This window comes from Leptonychotes weddellii, chromosome X (genome assembly GCF_054177405.1).
Source record: "Leptonychotes weddellii isolate Sample4059 chromosome X, ASM5417740v2, whole genome shotgun sequence".
Lineage (NCBI taxonomy): Eukaryota > Metazoa > Chordata > Mammalia > Carnivora > Phocidae > Leptonychotes > Leptonychotes weddellii.
In genome coordinates, this window is record NC_138385.1 from 23,155,807 (window position 1) to 23,167,049 (window position 11,243).

The 11,243-nt window shown below is 48.3% G+C and overlaps 1 protein-coding gene across 6 annotated transcripts in view; it reads right to left on the reverse strand.

Moving 5' to 3' along the window:
- GRIA3 (glutamate ionotropic receptor AMPA type subunit 3) overlaps positions 1-10,674 on the reverse strand; it is a 275,024-nt gene extending 264,350 nt beyond the window's left edge. For 2 of the 6 annotated variants that reach the window (XM_081808312.1, XM_081808314.1), the window contains exons 1-2: positions 9,648-9,994; positions 8,324-8,482 (exon numbers count right to left, since the gene is read on the reverse strand). In XM_081808312.1, the coding sequence (XP_081664438.1) occupies positions 8,324-8,482; positions 9,648-9,756 (268 nt within the window). In that variant the 5' untranslated portion in view covers positions 9,757-9,994. Of the gene's footprint in view, positions 1-8,323; positions 8,483-9,647; positions 9,995-10,019; positions 10,363-10,427 lie in introns of those variants that run through there. The other 4 variants (XM_081808311.1, XM_081808310.1, XM_081808309.1 and 1 more) reach the window with 4 other exon arrangements.
- Between the last annotated feature and the right edge of the window lie 569 nt (positions 10,675-11,243).

Below are 11,243 nucleotides of genomic sequence, written 5' to 3' on the forward strand. Positions count from 1 at the left end.
TACCAGGGCTAATTAAACTAGTGATTCCCAACGTGAGTGTGCATTAGAATCACCCATAGAGCTTGTTAAAAAAAAAAAAGGCCTATCCTTATATTTTCTGATTTAAAACATCTGGAGTGTGACCTAGGAAATCGTATGTTTAACAAACATCTCTGGCGATTTTGATGCAAGTGGTCCAATTCAAGAAATACTGTTTTAAACTAACGAACAAGTAGCTTTGGAGATAACAATGAAATATAAGAATATGTGAGACTCTGTAACAGGTTCTGGCTGACTGTAGATGTTGGCAGCCTTTCTACCTTAAATGTGTAAAGGTGTTCACCCACAGAGAGACCCACAACCACATCCACACAATTACTGCTGCGCAGGCTGGGTCCTGTCCCTTCCTGTCTCATTCGTTGCCGGTAGCCTGATCCCTTTCTGGGCAGCTTCAAGAATGAGGTCCCTGTTGCAATAAGTAATTGATTGGCAAAATATATCAGCCAATCATGGATAATTGAAAGGGAACTAGTTTTGATTGCAACATTTTTAAAAAGGTTTAAAAAATCCTCACCATCCCTCATCACAAACTGGTTTTACTTCCGAAAATATCCCACAGTAATTGTGGGGAATCTAGAGGCTGAGATCATCTGTTGCAGCAAACAACCATGCGTGGCAGAGAGCATACACCCACCACTATCAAAAGGGTGGGACTTGCAGGGTCAAAGGCAACTAAAATCTTAGTGAAGAAACTCCCAGAATTTATCCAGGGAGAAAGTCAAATGTTGCCAGATAGGTGAAGTGTATTTGAGGGACTCTTCCTCATCTTCAAGAGTCCCCCTGTGCTCCCTGACTGCCCACCATCTATTTGATGCCCCCACTTTCTTGGGAAGGTGCCTTGTTTGGGGGCACTTACCTGTCTTGGAAAACTCCTCTAAGGATTCTGCAAGGTAATAGGTGGTAACCTGGTCAAAGAATTCTGGTTGGAACCTCAATGGCTGATAAGGATTTAACTCATTCACTTTCAGATGGTATGCTTGCATTTTAGCACAGGCCTTGAAGTGCCACACCACAAATAAATAGTGTGGAATTTCTAATGGCCGACCGCCATAGGGGGACAATATTTAGGGTAGTAGGGTGCCATTGGGTAGCCTTCGAATGACACTGGGTGAGCTTCTAATGACTTCTCTGGAGCAGTCCTCAGCTCAGATACGTTCGAGAGTGACATTACCTCCCTTTCCTCCCCTCTACCTCACAGTGTGTTCTTGGCACCAGCCTTGAAAATGTAGTCAATTTTTCAGTTGTTAGGGAACCAGACAGAATTCGAGTTGTGTTGTACCTCTTGATTCTCACCCTGTTTAAGGGGGGTCAGACAGCTGAGAAGCAAAGTGGAAAGGCAGTTGCCACTGCATGCCAACCTTAACTCTCTCAGGCAGGTTGTTTCTAAAGGGGACACTTTAGGGTGTGGCAAGGAGCCAAGACTCTGTCATCCTGGCTCATGAGCTACCTCCTCTCTCAGCCTGCCTTCCAGTCTCTTCCAAATCCCTACAAAAAGCAACCTTAAGTAGACGCTTTCATCAGACATCTAATCATGTCACCTACAGACATGGCTGAACCGGGCACAGGGTTCCTAGGAGTGTGATAGGGACATCCTTGAATCAGAATGAGCCAAATGTGTCTCTTACAGAACCTTCTTTGGAAGGTCAAGAGGTACAGATAGGGGTAAGAGCTTGTCTGGGAGAGCCTTTTTCTTTGGTAATCACGGTCTCCCTGCTCTGGACTCTTTACTCAAAGTGGTTTGAGAACCAGCAGCATCGGCATCACCTCGGCGTTTGCCAGAGATGCAAATTCTTGGATGCTACCGCGGACCTATTGAATCAGGAACTTCATTTTAACAGGATTCCCGGGTGATTGGTGTGCCCATAAAAGGTTGAGAGGTGCTGTTCTAGACTAAACTGTGTCCCATGGGGTGAAGGGGTCCTTGCCAGCTCTGTTTCCTCTCCTTAGCACTCCAGAGCTACCATTTAGTGTCTGTGAGGGGGGAATACTGCCTTGTAATCCCTGCATTCTACATGCCCGCTTCCTCACCACCTTATTCCCCCCTATGACCTCCGTCCCATGCTGGTGTACCTCCCGCCGGTGCCCACGAAGGCACCTTCCGATTCTACAACAGCCTCTTTTTTTTTTTCTTTTGGTAGAACATATGAAAAGTTCACACTTTTTTAGACTATTTAATCGAGGTATGGTTGACATAAAAAAAAAAGCCATACATATTTGCCTCCTGAATAAAATGAATCCCTAGGAACTGTGGCTACTCTCCCAATTACAACAAAGGCCAAGTTCGACATGGTGAAGTTGTACCCGCCCTGTGCCTTGGGTGTACTTACACCAACCCCCCCCACGTGCAGGTAGCTTTTTACTTTGGCCTGTAGAGGTCTTCCATGACCAGGGCCAGCTGATCTTTGTTTTGGGTAGAGCAAACAGCCACTCAGTGCATCACGTCCAGAAACACACCCCCTTGAGTATCTTCCCTTCCTTGAAACTGAAGCATTATGGTTCCCACAGTCTCTGGTTTTAAAGCAAATATTCACATTAGGTATACTAACCCCTTATCGGCCACTTTCAGCTAGATTCCTGTATTAGGGTAAAATACTGCCACCCCCTAAAGTAGAGTGCAGGCCCTCAAGAGGATAGATCAAGAACGGGGATATTCTGATAGAGAAGGAGCAGAAAAGTCCAGAGTGGAGAACAGTGCCGAGGTCAGTTTATTGTGGATGGGATACCGGAGTCGGGGACCACTCAGAGACCAGCAAAAAGCCGTGGGCTGGGCAGGCAGAGCCGGCGGAGGAAATTGTGGCAAGAGAAGTAGAGGTGTGAAAGAGGACACATTCTGCCTGTGTTCACCTTTTGCCAAGTACTGACCCCTTTTGGGGGGCTGCTGCCCTAGCTCAAGGCTCATCCCACACACAGGCTGAGGCTATTTGTAGCTCTACGTCTGGAGCCCAGACATTTCCCGAGCAGGGAGGGAGTTCCTTATGCGTCTGCACAACTCCCACACTCGTGCTGAAGAACACCCATCGCCCCCACCTAGGGTTTTAATTGCACCCTCCTGTGGACATTTTATCTAATTAGACCCGAAGTATCAAAGCCAAAGGAACAAAGTCAAAATGTGATTTCTTTTAACGGATCAGGTAAGGTATGCAGATAATATTCCTGACCCGCAGAGAAGGTAGAAAGTTTTATGAAAGGTCCTTCAAATCTGTTTGTGGTCTCAATCTGAAGAGCTCAAAGCTAAAGCATCCGAATAAGCATGTTTACTCCCCCAAAGTTACGAATGCTTCCTTCTCAAATTCTGGCCCTCTCTGAAAATCCATGCTGTCTGTTAATCCTTTAACTCACCGTATAAAAATGACAAATCTCTATCCACAAAGGAAGACTAACAACAACGCCTCGGGAGCCTTATTTATTTTCCAGTCTCTTAAAATGAAACCAATCACTTCTGACTACCCCTCATAATGACATTTCAAAATAAATCCATCAGGAGCCAAAACCAGAACATAAAAATCTCAACCAGCCCCCACTATTCTCTTTCCATCTTGGGGAGTAGGGAGGAAAAGGCAGAATTACAGAAACCTCGGGTAGAGGTCGAAGTGGGGGGATGTGGAAAACTAGTTTCATTTTAGGGGGAAAAAGTTAAAATTGCGGAGAGGAAGAAAACCCGTGGCTCATTTGGCTGTAAGCACAGAGAAAGAACAATAGTTCTCTTTGTTCCTTCCACTCAAACCCTTCCTGGCCTCTCCCCCCCCCCCGCCCCCACTTAGTAGATAACAGGAAGCTGCCTTCTAGGGGAGGCAGTACACTTTGCTAGAAGCTCACCTTTACAGCCTGCTGATAGCCATCTATTTTTACGGCCCAAATGAACAGCATCACCTTCCTCCCTCCTCTCCACATAAAAAATAGATTTAAAAAAACCCATAATAAACCTTGTGAGAAGGTGACTTAAGTCTTTGGCACCACAGAGGCGACCTCTTCATGCCTCAGTGGGCTAAGCCAGCTGGCCAGAGGGGCCAAGAAGTGAGCTAAGCCAGGGAGCTTATTGAAGACTGGCCAGCAGACAGAGGAGAGGGACAGCAGCCGGGGCACAAAGATGGGGAGCTGGGGCGTGGGAGGTGGGGCTGGAGCAGTCGACACTGGTTAGCATAACGCAGATCCGTTTGAGGGCAGTGATACTGCAGGTCTTCACCCTGGGTCCAAAGACTCTGTGAAAGAGACCAACGCGAAAACAAAACCAAACCCACCAAAGAGCAGAGAAGCAGATCAGGGGAGACATTTCCTTTCCAAATGGACCTAAACAGTTAAATGGATCCTGGCAATTAGAATAATTAGATAATTAGATTGTGATCTGTGGGCAAAGAGACGGAAACCTGTCTCAGCTAAGTACACTTGGTAGCAAAACGCGCTCAGTTATAAAGGGAGCGTGCTCTCAGCAGGTATATTTCACGGGGCTCGAAAAAAAATGGAATAAAAATGTGCAGCTGATGAGTTAGATTTAGGCAGCCAAAGGGATTTTGCCTGGGGCTCCATTAGAGCCTGCACTGCGAAGTCCTACCATCACTACTGCGCCTCCATCAACGGATTTTTATTTAAGCCAACGCGTTCAGAGCACAATTCCATGGTGAATAACCTTTAAGGTTACATTTGCCTTTTCCTTGCTTCTTGCAAACAGTGCGTAATCCACGAGCGCATTTGTTGGCTGTAAAGGTGTACAACAGCAATTTTTGCAATGACAGTGCGGAGAGGGAATATGAGATCTGTGTGCTAATGAGCTGACACTGCAGAGGCTGGGGCGATGTAGTGTGGAGTGCACTACAAGTGCACAGCAGCAACACACGGGAGGGGACTTCAAGGGAAGCCGAGGCGCCTCCCGAGGAGCCAGGGCGGCAAAGCCACGCAAATGAGACCCGGCCCTCCCTCGGTGTTTCCACAACCCCCAAAGCCCGGGGACGATCAGATGGGGTTTTTCAAGAACAGACATGTAACTTAAAAACATGTGTGTACATCTCTTTTTATACACCCTGGTTGTGTGTGTGAACGCATGGATCCTGAAACCATATATGCACACCATCCTCCCTTCTGGGGTCATCTAGCTAAACTGAAAAGTCAGATAGCAAGCGCAATTAACTCCTATGAAATGGGAACATGTGCTTCAAATCAGATGAGTCTCTTCAATAAACTTTAATTCACCTGTGAACCGAGATCCCAAATGAGCCACGTTTCAAAGCCAAAGAGGCTTTTATTGGCCTCTTAAGACACAGAACGAAGTTGGAGTCTGTCTTAAGTAAACCTCTTGGGGGTTGTGCAAAAAAAAAAAAAAAAAAAAAAATTGGTTGCTGGTGAAGAAGAGTCTTTAAATATGCTGCCCGGGATTCATTGCGAGGAAACCCTCTGAATACATTGGGGGAGGGGATGTGGAGCAGGGACACACACAGAAAGCATTACGTTTTGTTTATTCTTCAGGGGTTTGTTTACCTGCATACCTAAGCCCTGGAAAGTGTGTGCCCGCCCAAGGATTGGGGATGCAGGGAATATCACGGGAAGAAATTAATTCTAGGGCTGAAACTAGGAATTCTGAATGGAAACAGGGAAAAGTTTCTTTAATTTTTGCCTTCCTGTTCCATACTGAACCAGATAGGAGAGGTGGGTGACCAGATTTGGACTCATCAGGGGTTTTCTCCAATTCTCCCTAGGTCTCCAGGAAGGGGCAGGAGAGAGGATCCAGGGTTTCTTCTCTGCACAATAGTGCAATCAGTTGGAAGAATGGAACCTGGGATCACCTGCCAGGCTTCAGTCCTGAACTAGTATTATTATGTCAGCATCTGAGATACATGATCTCTATTTCTCTAGGAAAAAGAACAGTTAAGCCTGGGGGTGGGGGGTGGGAAGATGAGCTACACCTCCAGGGCTCCCATGGACCCTAGAAATGCTTATTTTCTGCATTCAGAGACTATCAGATTGTGGTTGGACTAGTCATCTTTCTCATACTAAGCTTCTAAGCAGCAGCTGCCCGGAGACAGCTTTGGGATCTGGCCCCCATTCAATGATTGTGACATTCAGAGAGGAACTGTTTCGGGGACCAGAGAAGATGGTAGCTTTCCTCCTCTGTCTTCTGAGCTGTAAAGTCTGAGAGTGCAACAGGCAGCTGGGTATACATCACTGGTTTCTGGATATTTCTCCTGTGTGTGTCTTTGTGGGCATATATGTGTATTTGGCATAACTAAAAGCAAGGTCACTTTTTTGTTTTGTCTTTCTCGTTGTCCAGTGAGCCACACCCATTATCCCCCACATTTTCAAGCCCCCAGCCATAACCTAGCCTTGTAAGCTTTTAAACAGAAGTGCTGTGGATCGGGGGTATGGGAGCTGATCAATTTCTTTTCCTTTCCCATGGTTGTTCCTTTATTGCCCTGGGAGGTTAAGACATTAAGGCTACTCAACACTGATATGAATGACTTATTGCCTCAATTGTTCTCAAGCCTGAGCTTTTCACAGGGCAAGGATCATTTCCTTCTTGCTACTTGGTAGGGTTCCGATAGCCCTTAGCAGGTGGGTGTCAATCCGATTTGACCACAGAAAAACAGGACGAAAGACCTCGGAAATCAATCCATTCCTAAGAAGTTAATTGGCACTCTTATCCCAGTCCTCATCAGTGGAAAGACACTAAAGTGAGTTGAAATAGATATTATTCATTATTATTAATAAATCCTGCTAGTTTGATGTATTTGGTTTTAAATCTGTTCTAATTGATACTTAGGAAGCTGCATTTGAGATTCAGCCTCTTGACAAGATCACAGTGCTGCAGGATTAAGAGTCAGATGTGTGTTGTAAGTGCTGTAGCGACAGGCTGGGATTACTGAAATAAGATGCAAAGTATAGACAGACATTTTGTAACTTTCACACTTAGCTGGAATTAATAAGTTCCTATTTTTGTCAATGTCGGAAAGCCAATGAATGTCAAATACAGAGTATCTCAGAACATGTTCATATAAGGATCTGTACCTTCAGCTAAAATTTTCTTAAACCTGCTGAAGTGTCACATTTCTTGCAAAGTACTTCACCCCCATCTCCTTGACCTAAGCCTTCAAATCCAAGGAACCTGTGCCCTTGGTGACCCTTTCAACAGTTTTTGGAAGTCAGATATCCTTTGAGGCAGAAGAATTTGAAGGAAGTTATATACAAAGTTTCCCCCAATGAAACATAAATATCATTTCTCCCTTGAAATAAAATTTAAAAAACCCAAAATGCCAAACTACACCAGCCGTAAAAGCAAAACATATTTATGCCATCATCAGCCTCCCACTGTTGTGAAAACTTTTAGTAAAATAAGCTTAGATGAAGAATTACCAGTCTTTCTCATAAAACATTCCATTCAAGAAAAACCTGTGTCCAACAGGCTATTGGTCATTTGGGTTCCCATGGTTTTACTTCTCAAAATGTCCCCTTTCCAGAGGAACAATCAGAGCACAACTAGGTATTTCAGAAATGGCTTTGGGGCTGATGAAATTCCTCCCTTTTGAAATTCAGGTTTTCTGCTGCAAGCTTCCCCCCTCCCCTCCACCTTTTGCCCTAAGAAGAATCGGGGGGGGGGGGGGGGGCCGTGAACAATACTAGGGGAGGCAGAAGTAGCTTCCCAAATAGTAACCCGAGCACTGTCTTCTCCCTTCCCTTCAGTTTGCCAGGCGTTCATCACTTGTAATGGGTTTGTCTTATCAGTTCCTATCAGAGCTCTCTTAGTAAGAAAGGTGATATTATAGGACAGAAAGAGGCCAGGAAACCCAGCCTGATCTGTGCCTCAAGGTCACTTGTTTGCAGAATTTCTCATATTTGGTTCCTAAATATTAGGTGATTGTCAAATTCAGCTCATTCCTACAGCCAGGCGCGAGCTTTAACAATCAAGTAATGTACATCCTGAATTGACTCAATCAAGAGTTTTTTTTTTTTATCCCATCTGAAGAAATTTCCCTGAACAACCATGCTATTTTTTTTCTTTTTTTTTTTCCAGCCCAAAGAGGGGAGTGTGGGGGAGGGAACGCCAGTTTAGCAAGGAGGAAAATAAAACTTTTGCATCTAACGTTATTCACAACAGAGTTTTGTGCACTGCCTTAAGTCCCTCAGCAGGAACCTACGGAATTGATTTATGCCGCATGAAACCTGGATTGAAGGAGAGCCCCCGATATGTCTACTGAGGCAATCACCCCCCCCCAGCACACACGCAGACCCCAAGTCCCACAAGCAAAATGCAAGTGAGGTCCCGAAGGTCCCAAAAGGGAGAAAAAGCAGATCTACTTACAAGCATTAGTCACAGAAAAACTATTGGAAGAATCCAAGTGATCTACGTGGTAATTCAAATGGAAGGGCTTCTCCGTGGTGTTCTGGTTGGTGTTGTATAACTGCACGGCAAAGCGGAAAGCGCTGTGCTCCTGCACCGTGTTTCTCATGAAAAGTCCACCTATAAGCAAAAGGAACCGAGATTTGGTTCGTGTACCCTCCCAGGACCGGCTAGAAACTGGGGAGCACTACAGATAGGGGATATCTCTCGATGGCACTGGGGTGTGCGGTGATTATTGATTTTCAACCTGTGTGTCTTTCTAGACTCTTGTGAACTCAAATTTTGGCCAAGAGAAACCTGGTTTTCCTCCCGACTGAAGAGGAAGAGAAGAGGCCAGAGGCAAGGGGGAAAGGGGAGAGGGGGCTGCTTTGGGGACTCGGTTCTTTCTCGGGCAGTAGCTTCCTCTCCACTTCTCCCCCCCACCCCCCACCCTCACCCCGACGCCCATCTCCACAAGCTGGTTCATCTTTTCCTGGTGCAAAGGGAAGGGTTGGCAAGAAAAGCGATTCCGTTCCCCCTGCTGCCCCATCCTGTTCCCGGCAGCCATCCCCCCATCCCCCCTGGACAATTCGGGGGTTTGGTTCAGTAACGGCAACAATCCTAACTTCTCAGACTCGAAAATACAAGACAGAAGCTGAGAGAACTCTCTGCCAGCGCCCGGGAGCCGGGCTCCAGACAGACACAGCGGCAATTCATGAATTCGTGGTCTGCGTGACTTCGCCGCCCGCCCGCCCGCCCGCTCGCACGGCTCCCTGCCTCACACCCGCGCCTGCCCCATCCGCCACCGACCCTGGCTGCCGCCCGGGTCTGGGGAACCCGGGGGGGGGGCTTCCAGCTCCCCCAGCTCCAGCCGGTCTCCGGCAGACGGACACGCGGGACGGGGCGCCCTGGCGCGGCCTGACAGGCAGCATCACCCTGGGACAACTTCCAGCCGCGGCACGCACGCCATGGCAAAGTCCAAAGCAGCCAGCCGAAAAGCCGCGACTCTTCGCCCCTTTGCAGCCTCCCGGCCTCCCGCACGCCTCCCCTGCTCCGCTCCTCTCTGAAACCCCCGGGAGCCCACCGCTCCCACCCCCAGCCCCGGGAGACCCCTCTCGCGTCCCCGCCGCTCCCCAGACCAGCCGGCTCCCTGGGGCTCAGATCCCCGAGGCTCCTGCCGGGTTCCCGTCCCCGGTCCCCTCCCCTGGCCATGCAGGATGGGGCCCCGCGGCCGCAGCAGCCCCGCCGGGGCAGTGGTCTCGGGTGCAGGGGAGCCCGGCCCGACTGGCTGCTTGCTCGCGCTTACCTATGCTGATGGTGTTGGGGAATCCTCCGTGAGAATGACCCAAAAGCCCCAGGACTAAAAGGAAGACCGCCCGGAGCACGTTTTGCCCCATTTTCTTCTGCCTGGCCATGCTACGCCTAAAACGAAGCTGACAAGAGCATGGGCGCAACTCAGGAGTCGTCAAAATAATAATAGAAAAAGAAAAAGAATTCGCCGGCTCTTACACCCCCTCCCCTCAACTTGCTCTCGCTCACTCTTCCTTTCCACCCCACACTAGTCCTCCTCCTCCACCGCCTCCTCTCTCTCTCTCTCTCTCTCTCTCAGTCTCTCTCTCTCTCTCTCCCTTTCTTGTTCCATCTCCAGGCTCTCTCACACCCCCTCCCCGCCCCCCACCTCACTTCTGTCTTCACACCAATCTGGAAGGCGGGTTCATTGGCTGCAAGCTCGGTTCGCCAAAGCTATCTCTCTCCCTATCACTACGAGAGAGAGAGAGAGAGAGAGAGAGAGAGAGAGAATGAGAGAGAGAATAAAAACCTAAAACACCGAACAAAACAAAAAAGACAAAACACCGAGAAACAAAACAAACAAAAAAACCCCAAAGAAACAAAAGAGAGAGAGAGAGAGAAAGAAATTATAAAGAAAATCCGAGACTTTTCTTCCCCTAGAAGATGGTGGGTCTAAAAAGGGGAAAAAAGAAGGAAAGAGCGGAAAGGCTCAGCGCCGGTGAATTGGGCTCTTCCAATTGGGCCGGTAGGGGGATATTGATCAAAGTTGATCTGACGTGGAATTAAAGCCGCACACCGCTTAGCTTCACTGCAAACTGCAGCCCCGGACTGCAAAGCCTCGGCGCTGGCGTTTGTCAACACCGGAGATGGGATCGATAGAAATACACTACTCTTCACGTGGGCTAGCCTTTCAAGCGGCAACTGGCCCTTTGAAAAAAAGAAAGAAAAGCTGCATTGCCTCTGCGTTTGTGTGTCTGTCTTAAAGAAGGGGGGTCTTGGGGGGGCGGTTAGCGGTTACTCCGGAGTCTTTGTAGAGACTCGGAGAAGCAGTTCCCATCACAATGCGCCCGAAGATGCTGCGCATGCCTGATCCCTGCCGCTCAGTTTTTAACAGCAGAGATCCGAGGGCCAGTGAACAACCGCCCCCCCACCCCCACACACCCCCATGGCTCTGCGAGGCCAGTACCTCCCCTTACCCAAGTGCAGAGCCGGGCTTGCGGCGGGGGAGAAGGCAGTGATGGGCAGTGTGAGGCTGACTGTTTTGGAGGGCTTAGAAAAGTATGTGCGTGGAAGTGGTAACTAAAAGGTTAAGGAAAAGGACGCTCAGTCCCACGGAGGAAGGAGGAGAGAGGTGTGGGAATGTGCTGGGATAAGGGTGGGGATTGAAAGTTAAGGTTGGAGGAAACTGTCCCTAGCTGCTTTGCTCCCTTGCTGTAGCCTCTGGACAAAGCAGCCTGGCCCCTGACTGATGACCCCAGAGGCTATCGATTCTCCTCCAGTCCTCTTTTATTCCCTGTTCTAAGGGGAGGAAAGAACCTTCCAAGTCAGGCAGTTTGGCCTGGATCTCCGTTGGGGGATGGTCCCCTCCACAAGATCTTGTGTGGGGCTATAG